General features: G+C 42.1%; 1 protein-coding gene across 1 annotated transcript in view; it reads left to right on the top strand.

Moving 5' to 3' along the window:
- Positions 1 to 25,578, top strand: part of LOC144783454 (uncharacterized) — a 28,914-nt gene extending 3,336 nt beyond the window's left edge. The window contains exons 2-3 of the mRNA XM_078662427.1: positions 15,066 to 15,188; positions 25,169 to 25,578. Coding sequence (XP_078518553.1) covers positions 15,066 to 15,188; positions 25,169 to 25,376 — 331 coding nt within the window. The 3' untranslated portion in view covers positions 25,377 to 25,578. The remainder of the gene's footprint in view (positions 1 to 15,065; positions 15,189 to 25,168) is intronic.
- Positions 25,579 to 25,583: the final 5 nt, after the last annotated feature.

The following is a 25,583-nucleotide window of genomic DNA, read 5'->3' as shown; positions in this document are numbered from 1 at the left end:
CAAATCCCTCAAATGGCTCCCTCACAAAGTAAGAATCCAGTTAAAATCTCCTGCATGACACATAACGCCCTCCACCACAATACCCCTAGATATCTTGTCCAGAATCTCAAACTCTCTGGCAGCTCCAGATCATCCAGAAACTCCAACACCTTTCTTTTGAAACTTCAAAGATTCCACAAGAAGAAAACCTACAACCGATCCTTCTCTGGGATTGCCCCAAGAATTTGAAGCACATTACCACCTGAAGTCAGAACGAATTCCTTGATCATATCCTTCAAGAAAGAAGTAAAAAAAACTCTTTATGAACACATTTCTCCCTTAGATCCCAAGATTGTAGTCTCCTTAGTTGCTCGCATGACTATTTATCACTGACTACGTACGTTCGTTCATCCGAGCAGTACCTACACTTCGCCCTACTTCCCAATATTGTGTGCTACTTGCAGTTGTTTGAACTATGATACTATGTTGGTAATAGTGACGGAACTTTGATATTCAGTTGTTACTGAATTGGTAGTGAATTTGATCTTACTGTTTCTATTACTGTGTAATTGTAAAGAGCTCTGATACCCGTAAGGGTCATGTTCGCTGTGTAAAAAATGATTACATAAAATAAATAGAAAAATCAATGAGCTAGTGAAAAAAGTTCACACTCAAGCTCATTCAATGATTTTACTGGGAGGCTAAAATAAGTGTGAATTAAAATTTCCTCAATTCACTAATCCTGCCCTAGATCTAGGACACTTTTAATAATGGATTTATCACAACCTTCAATATAATTTAATACCCATCACAAGACTGCAGCTTCTCTAGCCAAGGACCAGTCCTCTTAGATGGTGCATGTAGTTCATGGACATAGTTATTTATCTATTAAGTATTCTCTTACACACTAAGAACTGTGAAGGCAACCAGGCAAATTTGCATGCCTGAGGTTGAGGAGTGGCATTTACAATAATTGTATTATTTAAGACAACCTGCACTGTGTATGCTTGAATTTGTTATAGGTAGGTTTGCAGGGGCATTAGTTTATAAACAAAGGGCCTGATTTAGATCTTGGCAGATCTGGTCCCGCCACCACTTTTCCAATGTTTTTTTTCGATCTGCCCACTAGGCTGTCCGACTGCTCAATTTAGATGCTGGCGGGTCCATGGACGATTGTCCATCCCAGTGCTGCCGTCTCTGTCAGAATTTTCCTCCTGCGTCTACGGCTCCATAGGCAAAAGCAGCTGTAAGAGGGAGGCCAGCCAATATTTCCCCATGGCTAATAACAATGTGCCTTTCCATCGAGTAAACTGTGGAGGGTAAACCTCCAAACCTGAGTTGGCAAAATGGAAGGGATATAAGGTAGAAATGTACCTTTTTTCTGTTTTCCATTTCCTTTTCCGTCATGCACCCAATTGCCCAAGTCTTTCTTTGCTGCTGCTACTTGACCACGAAGCAAATCAACTCCATCGTTGCTGGAATCAAAAGCAAGCTACATTTTTACTTGTTTTCTTATGAATTGTCTGTTTACATTTCCTCTGGGCTTGTGCATTTTTAAATTGCTCTTACATGCAATTTCTTTTTATGTGTGATGCATATGTGTTTATTTTTCACGTATTCATTTAAAATAAACATACCTGTATTAACACTTAAAAAACTCATTTCAATTGTAAAATTCTAAATTTATCTAAATCATTGAGATAATTCTCTCATGCACTTTTTCATAAATACAAAAGTACATCTGGAAAAAAAGGAGTAAGTTTGGGAGGGGTGGTAGAGGAGTGGCTTTTGAAGGTAGAGGGAGATGGAGTGAGTGATGTGCTTGTGACTGTTTGTTTGGTAGTTGCATGTGGGTCTGGCGTTTGTTGTATAAGTTTAGATGTGTGTTTTTTGGCTGGTGTTTGATGATAATCGGGTGAGTGTGTATGTTTGCTTATGGTGGTGGTGTTTTGTGTGTAAATGTGCATTTGTATAAGTGTGTAGGTTTTGATGTTTGTGTTGTTTTGTTGGTTGGTGTGGTTGTGGTGGTTTTGGGTGTTGTGCTTGTGGAGGTAGTTTCATTAGTGTGAACTTGATGTTTGTGTGTTTGTTTTTGTTTGTGTGTTTGCATGTGTGTGTGTGTGTGTGTGTGTGTGTGTGTGTGTGTGTGTGTGTGTGTGTGTGATTGTGCCCAAAGGACATATGTCCACAAGTATGTTGAGTCATATCGAAAAAGTACCACCCATTATGATACAACAAAGAGGCAGTGAGATGAAAGACAAAGGTCAAGGGAGTCTTTGTATGGGGGAAGTGGGAAGCCATTTAGTGTGACTGTAAAGAAACTGTGGAACTAAAGTCTGTCTACAATTTTTAGAAAATGACACTGTTAAAAAATACTCATATTTGGCAAGAGAAAACAATAGTCAAGTAGAGATTGTCATTTTAGCTAAAATATGTTGATGTCTCATTCTGTGAATCGTACCAGGAAAACACTCTTTCCTAAAGAGGAATTGCAACCTGATGTAGCTATACAGGCAGCATTAAATTGGGTCGATTCTGGAACTATTGGCAAGTTCTGTTTGTGAAGATGAATAAGATTTCCTTGTAGGATTAGTCTAAGCCAGAGTTAGAAAGGCTGTAAATTGTATTAAATTAACATTTGTGGCAGTCATATTTCACTGTGAGGATTTAATTCAATGTTATTGAGGTACCTTCGTTTGTAGAGATTAATGGAGTTTCACAGGTTATGATGCACAATATCTTAATTGCTAGAAAAAACAAGAAGTTCATTTGCTTCACATCAGTGGTGGTCAGACAGTTTAATTGAAATAGAAATGTGTAATATTCGATACTTCATAGAGAACAATAGAGTGAATCACTAGAGTGAATCAAGCTATAGTCAGACCATCCAGGAATTCGTTATTATCTTATCAATTTGCAAAAAACAAGCCTAAATTGGAAGTTTTGTTAAAAGCCAGTGTTTTATTAGAAGAGTGCCAGTAAATAAGAAAGAATATGACTCCCTCCTTTTATTGACCCAGTGCTGACCACTGGGCCAAATAAAAGGACGGTCAATAGCAGGTGAGCTGTTTATTTTTAACTCACCTGCCTGCTGTTGCGTTGCATCACCCTGGAACTGCCTCCCGCTGTTGGAGATTTAACTGCAGAGAAGAGAGAAGAAGAAAGAGAGAAGCCTGCTGCTGCTTAGATGGGGATGCCCAACAACAAGTAAGCTATGTCGTGACCCAGCTCCAAAGGGTTGCAATTTCTCTTCCTTCCCTGTCCCAGTCTCTGCTCCGCAGGGTCTTCCATCAGCAGACCTCTTTACCCCCAGCTGAAAATGGGGCAGTTTGGTGATGGGTGGACTCATACTTAATTTGCAAAATATTAAGTGCCAGGGTCCTGACCGGGAGGCCACTGCAGCTTGCACAACCCATCGCCCCTTTCATCGCTGCCAAAACAACTACCAACCATCTCTCTCGCCTGCAAGTGGGACAGTTCAGATTATATATCACACATAAAGACCACTTCTAGAAATTAACCAAGTGAATGTGGATAGCCGAGCAGTACTGTGGGCATCTCACAAAAAGTGATGGACTGGCATCACACACCACCAGGTGTCATGCTTCATCATCTGCCAGTCCTCGCCCTCCAGAAACCCCGTTTGGTGGAGGACGGGCATGCACCTGACGACAGGGATGCACTTGCTAAAGTGAGTGGGGGCCCTAAGGGAGTAGTGAATTAAAAAGCCATCAAGAGTTCCCCAATGTAACTTTATTTAGTGAGGGAACCATGTGGGGTTTAAAAACAAAAAGTGCGGTAAATAAGTAAGCAATTATCCAATCACCGCTGTGTGAGTTTTTTTATATAAAGGTCAACATGTTTCAGCCATAATGTCCCTAAGGTACATGGCTTTCGTCAGGACCGAAAGGGGCTCCAATCTTACCAAGCTGTAAAGGTAAAGCCACTCTGGGGATAGGACCTATAGTCCTAATCCATCAAAAAGGTCCAATGACCAATTCCAGGTGCCCAAAACTAAAGGAATGGCTGGGGAGGCAGGTATTAGTCATTTTTTATGTATATTGTATTCATAAACAACCGTTGTTCTGCTCATCTCCAAATTAAATGAACAGCGCCACAATGTGACAGACTGTCCTATGCACGGTGTTGACAATTAAGTGCCAGTGCCAAGCACCGGAAACCAATTAAGTGCTGGAGGGAAGCACCGGGAACCACCGGCTTAAATTAAGCACTGGGTGGACTGCCGAGGGAAGGGAAAAATGTTGGAAACAGGGCATGCCATACGTGCGGCATGCAGCTGGCCTGGAGGCTGGGGCCCCTGTGGAAAGCAATGAAAAAAATAAAATTGGCCAAGTGGGCATATAAAAAAATGAAAAAAATAAATTCAGACCTGTCAGCAACGGGGTATTCAGCTGGCCCTAGGGGCAATTGAAAAAAAGGAATTAGAGCCCCCTGCCAATGGGGCATGTGGCAGGCCCTGGGGGCTATTTTTAAAGAAATAGCGGAATTCTGGCTTGCTACCGGTGGGGCATGTGGCAGGCCTTGAGGGCCTTAGTAAAAACTGAATTTGTGCCTGCCACCTGTGTTGTATGCAGTGGGCCGTGGGTGGCATTAAAAAAAGAATGCAGAATTTGGGCCTTCTGCATCTGGGGTAAGCAGCGGGCCCTCGGGGATTAAAAAAAATCAGAAAATCAGAAAAAGCCCTAGGGCTTACGGAAGGCCCTGGGGCATTGAAGAACACATCATTTGTGATCCCTGTCCATGGGATATGAGGCAGATTTAGGAGGCATAATAGAAATATAGCATATTGGGCCCTCAGCCATCTGTCACTCACCACCCACACCACTCCCATCACTGTTTGTATGTCAGCCCACTTCGGATGCTGAGTCACCATCAGACAACCCTTAGCAGCAGTGCCCCTCCAACCCACTGCCTGCAGCGAGCCGCCAGACACCCCACCGACACCCAAAGCATGAATGCATCCTCCACCTCACCGCCACTAAAACCTAAGTAGGGCCTCAATCACCCCATCTCAACTCAAGGCACCAGTGACCCATCCACATCTCCATTACCCAAAAGGTCCCCAACCTTGCCATCCTTCACCTAAAAGATGACCCTACACTGCCCCTCCCCCACAACTCTATCCTCTATACCTTCACCCCCTTGGCCTGCCCCCACAACCAACGCACTACCACCTGCCATGCCACCCTCACCCAAAAAACACTGATGAATGTCCAAACACTGCCCAGTATACCACCCTCTTCTCTAGCATTGTATCTCAAAAACACTGCTCCCTTGCCATGGCACCCCACTATCAAATCATTAGGAAGGGGGCATTGATGCCTTCGGAGAGAGAAGAGTGACCAGGATCCGCTGCGGGCCCAACTTACCTTTGGGTGGTGGTGGGGTGGAAGGAGCACTGGTACTTTAGTTGGGGTGACAGACAACTACTTTTGGGTGGTGTCGTGGTGGAGGGGGTACTGCTGCTTTAGCTGGGAGGGGGCTGACTTGGGGCTGACTCCAGGTCCAACTAATGTTTCAGTGTTGTGGGAGAATGAGTGAGTAGGAGGCAGTATTTAGTGAAGTAGGACTGTTTCAGGGTTGATTGGCATTGTTTTGTGGGGCGGTTGGCAGGGAAAGTGGCTAATCTTTGTAATTCTTTTGTAGAGTCCTAGAGGGAAGAATCTTCTGGTTCTGGAGCTGTTGGGTAGGCTGGTAGCTACACAATGTGCTTGCTGTTGGACTGCCAGCAGTTCAGGCCATTCTATAGTGATGTATGTTTTTGGTTCGATAGTGCGTATACAAAGACCCTGAACTTTTTATGGCGTGGCTCAAATTTTTATAGTGTCACTTTGAGAGTAGCCAATGTGCCTGCCCACACACACAAGATTTGTAATGCTGTGATCCTGGACTTTCCTTGCAATGGTTAAATAGGACTCCTTCCACATGAGCAATTCCACATCAAATCGAGCTCTTACATTCTATATTTTCTTTTTCTAGTCATTGCAAAATTGTTCACATATTTTGACATCTTAGGTGAATTAAGATTGCTTTTTAAATCCTTTGCCAAAAATGCATTTGAAGTAGAAATGATAAAATGTTTTTTTTTTTTTTTTTTTGTAACCAGACTTTCTTAAATCATCCTTTTATTACTTCAGTTTTTGGTGTTGACAGCGTCCCTTTTTTTATTTTAAATGGCCTTCTTGTGATTAGATAGTAAGGATTCTTGTGTTTTTTCTTCTCAGTTGACTGTTCTGTTCTTGTTTCAGATAGTTCCATATTTTACATTTTGTTTCAGTTTTCCTCTTCCCTTATATTAAGCTTCCTTTGCAGCATGTTGTGGTGCATATTAATTTGTTTTTTTCTTAAACATTTTTTACTTACATTTTACCACTGATTGCATTTGATTACTTTGAAGCAGTCTTTAAAGTTTGAACTCATGTTTCTCTTTCACTTTGTGACCAAACCATATATTTTTACCTCAACTGGTTCATCCACCTCCCCTTCGGGTATGTGAAGTAACACTGACTACATTATTTTGCAGACCTTACCAACTCCGCACAGAAAACCCAAATTTGCCTAGAGGGACCTGAAAAATGCACCAGCTGATTGCAAAGGACTTGTGTGTGTGTTCATGTAATTAAACTCTGCTCATGCAGCTTAGTTTCAAAAGGTTCCAGTTGTGCCTCTCTTTGCAGTTGACTGTTCCTCTTTTTAAGTTCTGTCTGAAAAGATTTCATTTTCTAATATGATTTTATTTGAAACTGTCATCAATTTGTTTTTTATTTTAGTTGTTGGTACTTTAGAGCCGAATTTGATGTATTTTCTACATTTGTTTCCTGTGTTTTTTTTCTCTTTTGCACTCTGAGAAGTAGCACTCTATACATTTGCAAACCAGTTCGGTCACAGTTCACCACAACCCCACAGAGGGCCTATACTTGCAGAGAGAGCACAGACCAAGTATGCAACCTCACTGAAAAGGACATCTTTTCAGTATTTAAACTCCGTGACCACAATTTCACTTCAAAGGACTTTCACTTTTGTTGTTGTTTGTTGACTTTTGATTTTAAACTGTATGTGCTCAATTCCTTATAAAAAGATTTCAAATTTCAATTGTGATTTAGTTTCAAGCAATTTTGTGTTTTTTTTATTTGCAAGTCCTTTACGCTTGTGTTTTTTTAATCCCTCAGATTGCAGTGACTATTTTTTTGCTTTAGAGTATGTAAAGTAAAACTCAATATATTTTCAGGTCTGTCAATTGATAGTGCACCACACCTCCATAGAGGGGCTCTCAAACTTGACAAGAGGGGTCTGAAAAGTGTGTCACTTCAATGAAGAATTTTAGGCTTCCTGTGGAGTAGCCACTCACCATGCCAAAGCCAAGATGGAGAATTTCATTCAACCTGCGAAGATCATAAAGAAGTGGTTGCATTTGCCCATCCATATAACAGCAGCAGACCGGGCCAGAGAGTACAACGACGTTATGCATGCAGATAGCAGAGTGATGTTTTACCTTTTATGTATTATGGCGAGGCCCCATGTTCAGAAGCATACGGTGGATATGCATGTGTGATCCTAAAAGAATATAAAGCACTGATACTACAGACCCCTACTCTTTCCCGAAACATGCTCGTCAAATGATCGTCAAGTGAGTGAGTCAACGGCTGACCAGCTCTGAACATTCCATGGAGCAAAAGTGACCAGCCTGTGTTACACAGATTTCTCAATGAGCAAGTATGGAATAGTGGAGCAATCCAAGGATATTTAGGAGTTAAGGATGAGTTAAAAAGACAACTGCAAGATCATTATCATATTTGATGAGGTATCTGATGTTGAGGGACACTGTGTACTGAGGGGCTCATCTATGAGATAATAACGTAGCACAGTGCCGCAAGTTAATTTGCCGTGCCACGCTGCGTTAGCTTTGAGGCACAGGGATGCGGCATATTTGCAGCAACATGTCACATCTCTGTGCCTCTCCCTTTGCGCCCTGAACCAGGGCGCAAAGATGTCTGTGTTGTGAAGAGATTGTTTTATGTGCAGGAAGGGGCACCTTCCTGTACAAATAGAATCACTTGAGGTATTTTCCTCTTCCAATGCATGGTATAGAATGCAGCTCGCATTGAAAGAGGAAAAAACTTGGAGAAATAAAAGATTTGACTCGTTGATCCTCACTACGCTACCCCTTGGGGGTGGCGTAGCGTTCTGCTCATAAATCTGGAAATGCATCAGTGGACATGAATGTTGTGTGGAAACGCCCACAGCAACACCCATGACACCCTTAACATGCAACGGATTGCGTCAAATGGGGCAATAGTTACAAGCACACGTAAAGCCACGCAGGGTGGTTGTAAATTTCACGCAGCCGGTTGCGCCTCCGGCGCGCAACGCATTGTGACGCACCGACGGTGCAAGGGGCTCATAAATAAGCCCCTGAATGTTTTGTTTGCAGTGACCTCATCACAGGGTGGCCATTGCATACAGACCTACCTAGCAGACCTAGTGCTCCTCCCGCAAAGCAACCATGGGATCTAGTGCATGCGGTTGTGAGGGCGCTCACATTTTACATTGCCCCATAGGGATGTCATTTGTTTTTCACATAGACAATGCTGCATACATGTTCAAAGTACATATAACTGTGCTGCAAAAATCTATATTCCAGATCAATACATATCACCTGCTTGGACCACATAATGAACTTGTTTGGGGGCAATCTGCAAGCCTTTTGTAGAGCTGAATGCTTTCATGCTGTATTTTTCTCAAATCTGATACCTGGCTGGTAGCAGAAGTTCAAGGCACCTGCAACATCCTGTGGAGGAACGTAGAGCAAAATCGCGAATGGCACCTAAACCTTGCTCCACCCCATGGAGCGCTTGGTCCAGTACCAAAGACGTTTTAAGGCATGGGCAAAGTGGGCCCTGGCCCAGGGCAACAACCTTTCAGGGGGTCACATGATAGAGCCAGCTCTGTTCTTGTCCTGATGACCTTGAAGCACGTTTTCCTTTACTTTATTTTTAATGTGGGTGATGTATTGGAGTCTATTGCAGACATTTGGCAGAGAAATGCTTGTTTTCCAACACCATGTAACATCCATAAAAACAATTTCTTATGGATCAACACAGGATCTCACATATGGGAAATGGCAGGGGTATCACAAAGACTATTAACAATGATATTAGTGAGCTGCTGGCGCGAATTATAATATTGAAAAAAAAAACGACTGTGAATATTAGATGTAAATACATTTATAATTTGAACCAGTGTGTCTGTGCGCCGACAGTGACCTGGCCATGAAGGGCATGAAAGAGCTGAAATTGGATCATATATTGAAAACTGTTACAAACTGGGGCTCCCAAAATACGTTTGGCCCCGGACCCCCACAATCCAAAAGATGCCCCTGCCGAGTACCACTGCAAGTATTTTGATGCCTATGATGGGTTGAGGAGACTGAAATTGAACTCATCAAGTCTGATACCCTTGAAAATCTGCAGAGGATTCTTAACAGCGACAACAAGAACTGCTTTAAAGTTCAGTTGGGTTTTGTCGCAAAGAAATGTCAAAACATTTGAAGTCTGATGACCCTGTTCCAGTGTCAGACATGAGTGGCCATGAAAGTGTATGATTATCTGAAGGACCTTTATATGAACTTAACAAACAATTCAGTACTCACTCTGAAGTCGCTGCAACCATTTATTCACAGTATGCAGAGGCAAAATTGACTCTCGCTCAGAAAAGAAAGATAACTGCACAGCTCAACGGAGCATTTGAGAATGCGCTTGAAAAGGTGGATAAGACCTGGTTGATGCTTGAAATAATCTCAGCCACTGGTAAATACTTAGGGCGGCATTCCAGTCCATCTTTAGTTTACACACCAGCCCACCTCAGTTTGAACCCAGTCATATGCTAATCGCATTTATCTTGTTCCAATAGGAACAGTCCAGCTTGAACTGCCAGAGCAGGCCCACCTTAAACCGAAACACAAGAACTAAATACCAGTTTCATCCTCACTGGGGCCTATCAGTTGGGTATAGCTTGGTTCCAGTGGTAAAGAATGCATAGGACACCTCGCCTGGGCCTACCCATCCCACTTACGGTGTCACACTGAAGTATGCAAATAAGTAATGGATGGAATGCTTGAATTAATCTCAGCCACTGATAAATACACTGGGCTGCCTCCCAGTCGATCTTTATTTTGCACACTGACATCCTTAGGGTGCTTTCCTCCAATTTTGCTGAATTCATTTTTGCTGGCCTTAGAACTCTGAACACTTTACCACTGCCAACTAGTGCTAAAGTGTATGTGTTTCTCCCCTAAAACATGGTTGGATTGACTTATCCACAATTGGCATGTTTAATTTATCTATAAGTCACTAGTAGAGTGCACTAGGTGTACCCAGGGCCTGTACATTAAATGATACTAGTGGACCTGCAGCACTGATTGTGCCACACACACAGGTAACACTTTAAACAAGTTTCTAACCTGACACTGCAGAGCCTGTGTGTGCAGTTTACACTGCCATGTCGACTTGGCATTTAAAACCCCTTGCCAAGCCTTAAACTCCTGTTTTTTACATATACATCACCCCTAAGGTACGCCCTAGATAGCCATAGGGCAGAGTGCTGTGAAATCAAAAGGTAGGGCATATACATTTAGGTTTTGCCTGTCCTGGTAGTGAAAACCCCCTAAATGAGTTTTTCATCACTGTGAGGCCAACCCCTCTCATAGGTCAACATTGGGAATTTGTTATTACTCTTATAAGCTGTAACTCCTGATTAAGAAGGGGTAGGCCCGTAATGTTTAATATAATTGAATTGGTAATAAAAAAATATTCTTTACTGATAAAGGTGGATTTATCGTTACCCTTTTAAAAAAGGCAGATGTTGGGTAATATTGCTAACAAGGGATCTATATGAAAGTACATTTAAATAAACTACACAAGTAATTTTTGATATATCTTACTCACATCCACAATAAATGAAAAGCACAATAGTCAATTTATATTGAAGGATAAAGAATAAATCAAAATCAACTGGGTGTATTTATTTGAATCAATTATATTGTATTTTAAACATAGAAATGACACAAGAGTTTCCAAAAAAATCAATAATGGTGGGGGGTTGATGACAGAAACAATAATTACTTAACACAGACATTTCATTTGTCATCATTACTCAGAGGCCCATTTCCCATGCATCAGCAAGGTAGGGACTATCCTACACCTAGGAAAAAAGTCTCCTGAATTCAATCTTAACAAAAACGAAGGAAAAATGGGTTAAGGCATAAACGTGTCAGTCTCTGCTGAGCTGAATCTACTAGACCATCATCAGGACAAGATGTTTGAGACGATCCGAGACACCTGCTCACACGTCAATTTGAAACCAGCCATTTGGAAATCAGTCTTGACCCTGCTCCAGTGGTAATAGTCCAGCCCAAAGTGACAGGCCAGGATTTTTGTGATGCCTCAAGTGTGATGGGTATGCCTAGCCATTGGTCCCATGCTCACTGTGCCACAGGAACCAAGATATACATGGCTGAAGAGCCATAATAAGGACAAATCTGGTCCTGGGTTTCTTATGGTCTGGTTCAGGGAGGTTCTGGCCTGGCAGTTCAGGCTGCACTGTTTGGAGCAGGGTGAAGAGTGATTTGCATATGCCTGGATCTAAACTGAGGTGATGGCAGGCGAAAAACAACGGATTGGGATGTGGCCAGAGTGATCACCAGAGGCTGAGATTAATTAAAGTATTCCATACATCGCTTTGTTTTTGATGCCTAACTATGAAAGGCCTGCCCAAGGGTGGGTCCCGTGCTCATTGTGCCTCTGGACTCAAGCTATACCTGGCGGTAAACAACCTTTACCACGAAGTTTTTACCACGCGGTACCTTTACCACACGGCCGTTACAACGCAAGTCGTTACCACGACTTGCGCTGGAGGGCGCTGTGGGATAAGGATTTTTATAAATTTATATTCCAACACCTTCCCTACTGTTACGGGGACTGGTGTTGGAATATAAAATTATAAAAATCCTAAATCCGCGCCCTCCAACGCAAGTCGTGGTAACGACTTGCGTTGTAGCGGCCGCGTGGTAAAGGTATGCGTTGTTACAACCTGCGTTGTAACAACGTACATCCATACCTGGCTGATGGGCACTAATAAAGGTGACACCGATCCTGGGCTGCTTACGCTCCAGTTTAGGGAGTATCTGGCCTGGCAGCTCTGGCTCATTGGAGCAGGATCTAGGCTGTTTTGCATATGGCCTGGTCCAAACTGAGGTGGCATGGTGGGTGAAAAACAGTGGATTGGGAAGCAGCCCAGTCACTTTGTTTTTGATGCCTTAAAAAATGTCTTGTCTTAGACTTTCATGCTTTGCTCAACCTCACAAAAATATGTTCCCTGTGTTTGGTGCTAAAAGTATGATAAATTAAAGAATAGTAGTAAAATAAACTTCAGCGAAAATTCTGCAAAATAATTGAGGGGCATATTTACAAGGGCTGTATCTCCGCTTTTTAGGCTTAAAAAGCCAAAAAAGCAGAGATAAAACTATCACCCTTTTTCCCACCGCCTCCCTTTGCATCGCGATATTTACAAGGCTGCCCCAGCATTTTAGCACACGTTAGTTTTTGGAGAAAACAGCCATTTTCTTCAAAACCCAACGTCTGCTAAAATGCAGACTTACCTATCCCTAACATTGGGGTGGATTATGCTGATATGACCCTTTTTGCAGAGAACATCGTGGGAAAACCAGCGATGTCCCCTGCAAAAACGGTGATAATATCGCTATATCTGGAATATTTATCGCCCTGGAGTAACACGTTGTTAATAATGCGCTAACAGGACGATAAATTCAAGAGATAGCCTGCGATAATAAAATTATCGCTAAGCACGGTCAGCGATAATTATCGCTGGCCGTTGATAATATGCCCCTTAAATTTTTGGACTGCTAAGTTTCTATTTTTGTGCTGCAAAAATCTATGCCTTACTATCCCTTATGTAGTTTATCGGTAAATAATTAAATTGGTATCAAAATCATTACCCATTAACTTTCATTGGTGAATTATTAGATCAAGTTTCAGAATTACTGTTATTTCGAACATTAGATCTCTGAGAAACGGTGGATCTAGTATCAACAAGTATTGGCAATCCCAGTAGGTCTGGCTTTAAAGGAATGTTATATGGTAATGGGAAGCATTGCAAATAGGTAGCATGGGAATGGATCTGTATATGTGTTGAAATAAAGAACTGTAGAATAATATTGGTGTAGGTTAAAAGGCCAGGTGACAGATGTGCTGATCTAAAATCAGTGTAGGTTGATCTATGCCCTCCACCTATCTGTGCTGCTGCCAAAGAAAAACACCACAAATTACCTAGGTACCTAAGACCCTTTAATGCCTTTCAATGTTGCCTGTACCCTTGAAAGTTCGAGCTCAGTCAACTGGACAAATAGCAAAGTGATCACAGCTATGTGGAAGGCAAGCACAGTGGGCCCGATTCACAGAACTAACTTAAGACAAAATCGTAAACTTACTACTTTTGGTATTCACAGAAGTTAGGATTTTGTCTTAAGTTTGTCTTAAGACAGACTTAAGACAAAATCCTAACTTAAGTCTTAAATCTGTCTTAAGTCTGTCTTAATACAAACTTAAGACAAAATCCTAACTTCTGTGAATACCAAAAGTAGTAAGTTTAGGATTTTGTCTTAAGTTAGTTCTGTAAATTGGGCCCATTGTTTGTGGAAGCACACAACTACGGCCCAATTAAAACATGCTCTCCTATCTCCCAACATGTTGGCAAAGCCAAATCCCCTCTCTGTAATTTTCATATAAATGTCTGGCAACAGCTGCGCTGTTAAGCCAGACCATAAACAGGAGATTATTGAAAGACTGTATTTCACCAGGATTTTGAGTCTATTTGTCTTTTTTTAGAGTTTTATAAAGTGCAAACTCAACCCGAAGGTATCAGAGCACTTTACATGAGTACCAGTTGCGTTACAGATGGACACATTAATTTTTGGTAGGAAAAGGGAGATTAAGTGATTTTCCCAGAATCACAGTTTGTTGAGCGTCCCTGCTGTGACTTGTACCCGGTTCCCCATCTTTAAGGTTGACCACTCTAGCCATTAGGCCACACCCTCTCCCTAGTGCTATGATTAGAGCAAATCCTCTTGTATAGAAACTTTTCGGGCGTCATTTTTTAAAAATCATAATCATAATTGTTTGTATCTTTTTGGAACATATATTATTTTCTTGAATGCGTACTTAGTATCATGCTCTTCTTGTTATTTCTTCACACAGTAAGAGCGCTGTTTCTTTTTCACTCCATCAGAGGTATACCCTTTTAAGATCATGATCTAATCATGACATATGTGTTAAGGCTAGTATCCATCTTGTCATTATACATGGACCACCTTTTTTATAGTATTGAAAAGGAAGAAAAAATATTTGTGCAACCTAACTCTCAAAGAAAGCCTGTCTTCTAGGGAGCAATGTTCACAAATGCTTAGTCGAGAAAAGATCTCTAAATAGTCACCTTACACCGATAGCTGCATGAAGTCCTCCATTTCAACATTCATTGGCTTCTCCAGAAGTCTACCAAAGCTCACAATTTTTTGGAGTGTGTGCTTCTCCAGTTCATCCACCTTAGGGTAACTCACCAACAAGGTGAGTTATTCTTATAGAGCATTCTTTGAATCTCTCCTCATTATCTCTGTTTAGCCAGTTTCAAAGCCTCTTCAATCCTCACCTGTCACATTATTGAGTTTCAGGTCATGTTATCTGTGGTGCCTACCAAATTATCAAGTTTATCACTAGAACCTATTGACATCTGTGGACAATCTTGGACATAACAAAACAACCACAACTGATATTATGTTTGCCATCATAATTGTATCTGTAATACGATACCTGTTGAATATCCTATCCATAAATGTCAATATTGTTACAGAGATTATATCTGTTTTTAATCCCAGTTTATCTGTTGTAGACTAAGCATGCTTAAGCTATTGACGCATGTCCACTGTCATCAAGATTGAGTTTAATAACTTATGTCATATTAATCTAACATGGGATGATCTTTGTGAATTTGGTTAGGATACCTACATGCCCCAACTTATATCTGGTAGAGTCTGAAGCTGAGTACGATGAAGGCATGCCAGAAGGTGAACATCTATCACCCAAAGCTAGAACGCCTACAAGATCAATTCCTTCCAAAGGGTATGCTAAAACATTTCAATTAATGCATAATTTCTTTATTTATATGTGTATTTTAAAGGTTTGTGTAGCCCTACTGCACTAAGAGGCACTGTTGTGCTATACAGAACGAGAATAACAGAGCTGCAGTGTAAATAAAGATAGAACGGGGTTAAGAATGAGAGAGGTGTTATATAGAAGCACAAAGTTGAGTTAAAAGGTGGGCTAATTGGGGGAATTAGCGAACGGAGAACCTACCTGCAGGCCTGACACTCACTCCTGGGCCCCAAACGCTGTGGTCTCGCCGCGCTGCATCGCAACACCTCACGGCTGGAGACTACAGCTCCCAGGGAGCCTTGCGGCCACTTCCTGCTTCCTGCACACAGCGCGCCCGGAGGCGTTACTTAACGAGGACGCTCCCTCGGTGGAGCGGGGGTAATTGGTGGCATTAGCGAACGGAGAACCTACCTGCAGGCCTGACACTCACTCCTGGACCCCAAACGCTGTGGTAACGCCGCGCTGCATCGCAACACCTCGCGGCTGGAGACTACAGCTCCCAGGGAGCCTTGCGGCCACTTCCTGCTTCCTGCACACCGCGCGCCCGGAGGTGCTACTTAACGAGGACGCTCCCTCCGCGTCGCGGGACGCGCGCGGGTGATCGCCAGGCTAAGCCCGGGCAAAGGGCGGGCCCTCTGTGACCCTCAGAGGCCTGAGGAGACTTGACTGGGCCATAGACCTTGATCCTGAAGGGAAGACCCGTATGTATGTATTGCCCGTGAAGTTCATATTTAAACTACTGTCTGCTGGAAAAAGCGCTGGTCGCTTTAGGCCTGTCCTGTTACAATAACCTTTCTGATTGTCAGTGGAACCAAGTTGTTACGATGTCTAAAGATAAAAACAGTAAAAATGTTAACACTGATAAAATCGCTTCTGGGCTAGGTCCTATGGACAATTATCTGATCAAGAAGATCAACCAGATTAATATCGATAGAAGGGCTTCCCTTAGCCAGGGGAGTCCTAGAATGATACAGGATGATGCGTCACTATTAGTTGCTGACACACCTACGATCCACAATCCCCCCATTGTTCTTCGGAAAGTAGTGACGGCTATAGCCCAGGTGCATGCTGAAAGGCTGGATGATCGGCCAGATATCCCTACCACCATGGGAATAGAGCGTGCACCGCTTCCCCCACGTTCGGCTAGAACATTTAAAAAAGCAATACCAAGACGAAGGGGGAAGCACAATCAGAATAAAACTGATATAGCTAATTCTAAAAGGGGTCCCCCTCCTGACTCAATGACAGATAAACGATCCTCTTTGGGGCCCATATGGACAATACCATCGCCTACCCAAATATATACTATCGCAGCACACACTGGGTTACTAAATACTGGAGGCAGGGAGGACAAAGGTGAAGCGTCAGAATACTCTAGTACTGAGGTTTCCCTGTTGAGTACCCCTATTAGTACCCGTGTGTCCTTGCCGAGTCTGTATAATAGTTATGATGATGAAGGGTTATCAAACTCCCCTAGATTCTCTCCTGCATCTCTCCTAATACAAACTATATATCTCCCACAAATGTTAAAATCAAAAAAAGAGTGGGTGGTCCATTAATGTCCCGGCAAGCTAAGATACAGAAGAGGAGTTCCATTTCAACACAGGTGGACGTGGCTGAATCACAACTCCTCCTATGGTTTCTCTAACGACAACTCATTGCTCCCTTAGTGAAGGTGGCTTCTTGGGAAAAATTGAAAGTTTGGTTAAAAAACTAATACAACCCCTGCTAGAGAAGATTACTTTGTGCAACACGCACCTAGATCTGATCGTGAAAAAGGTAAAAAAAAAACACACTCTTATTAGCAGATCTGGAAAAGGGTGTAAATATCATAAAATCTAGAGGAACACCTGCCATCACGATATCAGCACCCAAACAAGTCCCATTATGCTCCACACCCTCTAGAAAAACAAACCAAGCTGTGAAAAAACCAACCGGCCCTCCCCCGAAAAAAGTACACACATCCCCTCTGTTGAATAAAAAGCCTGCGCTTGATATTCAAACTTTAAGTAAAGCAGACAACCAAGGGGGGAAAAATTTGATCGTGGGAAATCTGATCGTGGAAGATAGAGTAGAGCCTCTGCAAAATAAGGCTATTAAGGAGAACGGGACAGGGAATTCTCACAATACAAACTGGCATTCACACAGAATAGTCGACTTACCGCCAGAAGCTGCGCCCTATGCAATAGTCATGGCGGGGGTTCCCGAGCTCCCTATGGGCTCCAGGGAAGATCATCGAGCTCTAAGAAATGAAGTGACCCATTGGTTAGGAAATAACAGACCCTTGCATGCCCATATTAATGGGGAAATTCTAAACGTTAGGCGCGCAATCTGGGTGGGCTCACGTCCCAAAGATAAGAAAGGGGACGTAATTATTGTAAACTTTAAAGACCACAGAGCTGTTAGGCATATTGGGGATAGGTACGATTCAAGAAGTAGCGATTCCATCTCTACTCATTATCTTAGCTACTTCTATCCATATTTCCCAGTACAACAGTCTAAAAACAGGGAGCCAGTAAGGCAGCCTATAAACAGGCCTGGCTTCAACCAATATGGATTTAGCCAGACTTCTTTTCCCCAGATACACAGACCACTTAATTTCCATCGATTGCATTTTTATCCATCAACTCCAGGACCTAATCATGGAAATAATTATTTCTGGGACAATAGAGGTCCGGCTACACCTGTTTACAATGTACCAACCCCTAATCGATTTGACGCCTTATCAGGCCTTGAATATGTGGATTGACACAAGAAGGATACTTGTCAGACCACTATATTAGGCTCAGGGGTCACTATAGGTGATTTCAAGGGGAATCCAAAAGAACATATGCCAGGGGACGGTAATGAGGTTACTAGGCAAGCAGATTTGGTTCCAAAAATGATTTATGATGACACTGAAGAGGATTGCTGTAAGACCTTAAGCACCACAATGTTAAAAGAGGGGGACAAGAGCAGAGTAAGTTCCCCCTCTGAAAAGGCTTTGGGCAATACGTCCTTGGGTGATTTTGTAGCAAATGAGTCTAGGAAATCCTGTACACTCCTATTTTGGAATGTGGCAGGACTAAGGAATAAAATTAATAATCCATCCTGGGAAACTGTTATAAATGATCGGGACATCCTGGCCCTTCAAGAAACCTGGTCTACTGATCCAGTGTTTATAAATGGTTATAGAACCTTCTTCACTCCGGCCGTGGGGGGTCAATATGGAAGAGCAAAGGGAGGCCTAATTACGTTTCTTTCAAACCAGCTTACGTACAAGAAAGTTCATTTTATCCCTAAATCTAGTTTCTACCAAGTAATAACCCTAACTACTAAGAACGGAATTAATGTTGTTGTTATAAACTTTTACAACAACATTCTGAAAAATGAAATTCCTAACACTCTCAAAATGCTTAGGGACGATTTACAACATGAAATCGACAAAAACAATAGGGAATTGATAATTTTATGGGGGGTCAACGACTATTGACTTTATCATTGCCTCAAATAGTTTTAGTCACAAGATTGACAGGATAAAGACTATAGAGTTACCTTTAAGTGACCATCTGCCCCAAATAATTGAGGTTGAAAACCCCTTCTAAGAACATCATGAAGATGAGCTCTTCAGAGGGATAGTCTCTGACGTGGTTCTGGGGAGGCAGAATGGGTATACTCTAAAATGGGGTAAGGTTGTGCCAGAAATGTTCCTCGCGAAACTGCTGAACGCCTGTCCAGAAAGTTTCGCAATTTGCCTAGGGGAGAAGTCTCACAGCGAGCAGATAATAGAGCATTTTAATATAATAGCTTCTGAAATTAAAAACAGTGTGCGCGTAGAGGCAAAGAATAGAATAAAGGGCAATAAAAGTTGGTTCGAGAATGCATGTACAAGGTCACTGACTAACTTGAAACATGCTATTCACAGGTCACCCCGAGACCCGTTAGAAATTAGAGGCTTGAGGAAAATATATAACGAGGCTCTAAATAATAGAAAAAATGTCATAAAAATGAGGCCCTAGCAGCCCTCTGCGAGGCTTCACTGTCCAAGAATGCATCAGCATTCTGGAGGGCCGTTAACACCCCTTTACTCTTTGACACTTCTAAGGCCCGCATGGAGGTAGCAATTGTTGAGGAGGACTGGGTGGACCATTTCTCAAACCTCTATAGGTCCCAAGATGATTCCCACACTTTAGATTCTCTCTCTCTGTCTATGGGCATTAAGGGAGTAGGGGTAGAAAAATTGGTAATAACTTTGGATGAAGTCATGATGGGTGTGAAAACAACGAAGGGAGGCAAGGCAGCAGGGCCTGATGGGATCCCTGCAGATCTATATAAAGCAAATATTGAGATCTGGGGCCCCATGCTGGTGCAGCTTTTCAATGCAGCACTTGCAGGGGACCTTAATCCGTCATGGTTCACATCGGTGATTGTACCAATACATAAGAAGGGAGATAGACAAAATTGTGCCTGTTATAGGCCAATCTCCCTCCTTGACTCATCCGTAAAAATCCTCGGAAGAATCATCCTGGCAAGACTCCAGAGCTGGGCGGAGGAAAATGATATAATGAGCGACCTACAGTATGGTTTTTAGAAGGGCATTGGAACTGTTGAACAATGCTTAAACGTAATGATTGTTCAGCAAAAGTACACTAGGGTAAAAGGTGAACATCTGTACTTTACGTTTGTCGACCTTTCGTCGGCGTTCGATTGTGTGTCACATACTAAATTGTGGGCAATCCTGAAAGGGTTGGGCGTGGAAGATCCTATCATTCGCTTCCTGAGAGAATTATACTCAGGAGCTACAGCTTCAGTCCGATATGGTAGGGGGGGTGAATGCACTAGACAATTTGAGGTGGGACGTGGAGTACGCCAGGGGTGTGTCTGGCCCCCTTCCTATTCCTGCTTTATAAAAAACGGACTTGAGCATCGTCTACTGCAGGAGTGTAGGGATATGCCCAGGGTTGGTAAGAGACCTATCCCTGCACTCTTGTATGCGGACGATGCAGTTTTAATGGCACGCACTCCCGTGGCCCTACAAAAATTGATATCATCATGTGAGAAGTTCATGTTGAGTCTGGATCTAAAAATCAACTGTAGCAAAACTTTCTCCATGAACTGTGGCACAAGATCTGGAAAGCAGATGAAAACTATGTTTATAAATAACGTACCTTTGGAAAATACTACTACCTTCCCTTATCTGGGTATTTTGTTTCATGAATCCGGGGTTTGGACAAGCGCTGTAAAGGCCAGAACTCTTTTGTTCCAAAAAACCATAATGGCCTTAAAGACTTTTATAAAAAAGCTGGGCAAAAAAACAATAAGAGAAATCATGACTATATATAATGTCACATGTACATCGGTAGCATTGTATGGCGCCGGTCTCTGGGGGTATTCTAACGTAGAACCAATTCAAATAGCCGAAAACAAATTTTTGAGGGATGTCCTAGTGGTACCACAAAGTGTTTCGACTTACATTTGTCATATTGAACTGGGACAACCCCATATTTCGGATATAATTAGAACACAACCCATCCTCTTCTGGCACAGGGTATGGACAACTAACGAATGTGTCATGAATCGGGCTATGTTGCAGGACGTATTAAAAATGGAAAATGTGGGTAGACTTGATTGGCTAGTTTACGTCAAACGTTTTTTGACTCAAATTGGTTGCCGTCAATACTATGAGGACCCACTTACCATGGGGAACATACCCAGGAAACTGCTGAAAAAAATATGTTTGGAACACCTCGAAGACAAGAGAAGGCGAGAGGAAATGAGTAAAAAGACAGTTATCTCGCACATCTTGTTATTAACTGGCAACAAAGTTCAGCCATATTTAACCCTCCCGATGTCTAATTATGACCGATTTCTCTTGACCCGTTTTAGATTAAACATACTTTTTAGACTCTTGTCCTTCCCAGAAATGAATTCATGGTTGCGAAATTTACCCACTTGCCCGTGTGACGATTCCTCGCCCCATCTGACATCCATATTTTATTTTTCTGTAAATTTTATATTATGGCACGTAGGAAACTCATAATCCCATTCCTTAAAGAAATGAATTTAAATAGATGCCGTCCAGCCTTTTTAGAATTTCAGAGAATGGACATGGTTTTAACTGTTGCTGTAGTTTTAAGATTTTTTAAACTTGTTTTTAAATTACGGAAAGCAATTGGTGATGTTTAAATGAAATGAAATGTAATAGACTTGTCACTTTTTAAATTTCCCTGTGTAAAACTGTAAATTTCATGTTGCTGCTTTTATGGTTATTGTCTTTTAACCGAATAAAGTACTTTTTGAACTTTGAGTTAAAAGGTGGAGTCCAAGTGGTGGCAGGAAAAATTAATGTCAAGTCTTTCTTGAAGTACACATGCTCAGCAGTGACCAGTGAATAGGCAGTGAGTGCCAGATGTTAGTTGATGGAATAGGATTTATTCTTTGCTTGAGCAGTTTTTCATCTGGCATTTTCCAATAGTATAAAGATCTTACCTTGAAGGTCACATTATTCTTAAAAGACATCTAGAAGGTTGGTAAAGTGTGGACATATAAGGTGATACAGCTGATTTTACATTTTATTCTCAACTCAATGCCAGAATGCTGCAGTTGCTGAAGAATTGAGGTTATATAAGTACAAGTTGTCAATGAAGATGATTAGTCGTGCCATAGAATGTAGGACAGCTTTCATTGTGGGTTATTTATGTCTGTGGTCCCCCACTTAGAATGGCATTGCCAAAGTCCATACATGCGATGATCACGGCTGCAGAATTGAACTTTGCGAGGATTAGCAGGTGCTTTATTTTCTTAACGAGTAAAGATGTAAGTAAAGACCTTATTATGTAATCCTATTGATCTGGGGACTTACGCATAGGATAGAATCAAGGGTGAACACAATTGCTCAACTAGATAATTGAAAGTGAAAAATTGTCAACCTTGAGTATATTTAAGAGTGTAGAGTCAAACTATTTTGATGCATGGTCATTATTAATAGATATTCATGTTTGTTGCTTCAATATTAGAAAATTACACTGCATCCTTTCCTGGAGGGTCACAAGACAGCTGCGACATAACAGTTCATCCCTTAGGAAGTCTTCAAGTGAAATTGAGTGTCATCAGCATACTGATGCATAGCAACTCATGACCCCTCAAAAATCAAGTTCTGGTACTGAAGATATCAGTTGAACAAGGTTGCTGCTAATGTAGACCCCTGAGGAATTCCACATGGCATCTTAGGGTTGTATAATCGAAGTCCGCAGGCCTTGACCCCACACTCCTTTACCAAACAGTCAGTACCCCGCGTGCGACGTACCACACGTTACTTTAGCACGCAAGTTGTTACACCAACTTGCTTCAGGGGAAGCTGGACTTTGGAATAGTATAAATTACTGTTTCAACTCCAGTCTACCCAACAGTAGGGAAGGTGTTGGACTAAAAAGTCCAACACCGTGTACCCTACAGCAAGTCATTGTAATGGCTTGCGTGCTAAAATAACGCATGGTAACGTCACATGTGTTGTTGTAAAGACTGCGGGGTAATGGATGGGTCCTCATCTTACCCCTCGAGCTGCTGTCTCCTATATTTGGCCAGGAGCATAAGTGGAAGAAAACCAGCCAAGGACAGGCCTTGAAAGTCCATACAGTGTTCCATAGATCTCAGCAGCCCGCCATGTTCAAACATGTAAAAGCAGCTGAAAGGTTAAGTATCAAGCATAGGATGGAGTCTCCATCATCCAATATGCTATCTTTGTCATCAACAATTGCCATGGTGGCTGTCTCAATCATCAATCTAGTGTGAAATTTAAATTGGTAGTTGGCACGAAAGTCACTGTCACGGATACTAGTAGTCATTTCGGTGGAGACAGTTTTCTCAATAGTCAAAGCCAAGGTAGGTTGGATAATGACCTAAAGTCATTCAGGGTGTTAGGGACTATCTTCAGCTTTTTTGTTGTATGGCGATGATCTGTCCAACTTTCAGGATGTCAAAGAGCATATCTTGAATATGAGTTGATTTAATTAATGAGCACCACATTTGTTTGAAAAGCTGGCAATTGTCCTTTATGACGTCTGAAAAAAAGTTGCGTGCTTTCAGTTGTTCGATCATTTCTCGAAGGTTATCCGCAGAAAAGGTTTAAAAGTGGATAAGTTGTTCAAAGTTTGTGGCAGTGGAGACATAACATGCAGTAGATGAAAATGAGTTCCTGAAAGAGATGATTTTGTAAGTAAATAACAATAGGAATGTATTGCATTTGTCTGCAGATGGATTTGGTAGTGGCATAGTAAATAGTACAAAGTTGGTCCCTTTGAAATTGATAAGGGTGCATGTGGGATTGCTGGATGCCGGGAACTGTTCTTGACAAGAATTCGATTTAGCTAGGAGGATGTGCTTTTTGCTGGTTTCCGAGAGCAGATCTCACTAAGAGATTACAGACCTAAGTTTATGTTTAGCTGACGGGATACAAACAATATGTGTCTCACTATCCTGTATGCAGTATCATCAATGTATAATAACTTATGACACTTGTTATACAGTGGATGGGATATCCATCACTTTTGTGATATGGTATCCTGTCTGCCAAACTCTAAACTAGGCCCTAAATTTGTAAGTCCTCTCACATATTAGTCTGCCTTTTCAAATGCCGTGTCCTCTATATCTCTACATTGTCTGGCCTGTTATCAATCAATGATCATGCATAACAATAACCAATCAACAGAGAGGAGGAAATATTTCCGAAACGCTGGCCTTGACATCAATTCAGAGCAGACCATATAGTGTGTTTAGGGTTGTCACATGTGCATGGAGTTCTTTAACAAATATTAAGCATGGGCGTAAAATCCGTTCCACTCGCGGAATTTGCGATTTTTTCACAGATTCGCGTTCCGCAAATCGCAGGCTTGCGTATTTTTTTGCTTGGTCGCGAGACTTTTTGTCCGCGAGCACGCAAAAACTGACGCAAACACACAATTGCACAACGCGAGCATGCAACAAGCCCATGTACGACCGCAAGGGTAACCTCGCGGTAGCCGCGCTGAAAAAATCCCACGAACAAGCAAAAAGCCCCGCAAACACGCAAAAAAAATCGCAAATTCGCGGATTTTGCGGACAGCAAATTCGCAAATTTCGCCCATACTTAACAAATATCAGGATGGCTTAGGCTGCCCTATTTATGTGGCTAGTTCTTGTGCGGTCTCCAATCATCAATGGTGCCTGTAGATGATCACGCACCCTCTGTAACCTTGACTTACATGTTGTTTGAGGCCCGGAAGAAGGATGGATAAATGTCCATTACAAATTCTCTTTGATTATCCTTGTCGGTGCAACTTGTTGTAGATCTATATAGGGCAACTGATAACTAGTGAGGGTATCCAGCCGTTGTCCATGGGCACGGGGGGATTAAGTGATTTGCCCAGAATCACAGGATGTTGCGCCAACGCTGAGACTCGAACCCAGATCCCCAGCTCCAAGTCAGCAGCTCTGGCTGCTGCACCACATCCTCTCACTGCTTGGCTGGGGAAACTGTCAAAAGTATAATTGCCCAGTCTGTGTGCAGTGGGTGTATTGCAAAGTCTTCATCCCAAAACTCCCCCCTCTCTCGGTGGCAAGGGTAAAAACCACTTAGCACCAAAACCTTGCAGTAGCATGGCTCCCTTTCTCGCCCTCCCCCTGTATCAGTAAGTTCACAAAGACATTACTGTTGCTGAAGCAAGTTAAGGTAAATAGCATTTAATATTTGTTCAATAAATGTAAATACAATCTGTTTTTCTGCATTGCGATACTGTCTTGTCCTTGTGTTTTTTTACAAGTAATTCTAATTTAATATAGCTTTCTTGGATCCTGTAAACCGTACAAACCAACATCAAAAATTAGAAACCCTGAATTAAGAAGATCAATTTTGCAAGTTGTTTTAGTTCTATATTAAGAAAAATGTGTAAACAGTTGTAATCTCCTGCACTCATTGCTGCTGTCTTTCCTAGGAGGCATATTTTAGTGAAAACTGAATATTCAAGGCCGGCAAACCCTAAACCCACCCCACTGGAGCAGAGGCTACTTCAAGCGCGCTTCCCAAGACGGAATGCCTGGGGGTATCAAAAGGATTCTTCATTAAATATCACAACAAACTCAAAAATTCCACGCGACAGCATCCCCAAAGATGTATCAGAATGGAGTCAAAGCAAGAATTGAAAACATCTTTTCCCTTTCATTGGTAGTAGTGTCAGTAGGGTTTGTGCTTGGGCATGTAGTGACTGCCTTAGAGCTCCTGTTGGCTCATGTTTTCATCTACTCATAAGACCTGTGAATATCGCTCAGTGGGAATACCATAAATTGTCCTATTTCTCGACCATATAATGTATGTCTTGAAAATAAAGTTATGACAATGTGTAGAACTGC

Source organism: Lissotriton helveticus, chromosome 9 (assembly GCF_964261635.1).
Source record: "Lissotriton helveticus chromosome 9, aLisHel1.1, whole genome shotgun sequence".
Taxonomy (NCBI): Eukaryota; Metazoa; Chordata; class Amphibia; order Caudata; family Salamandridae; genus Lissotriton; species Lissotriton helveticus.
This window is presented reverse-complemented; position numbering and strand designations above follow the sequence as displayed.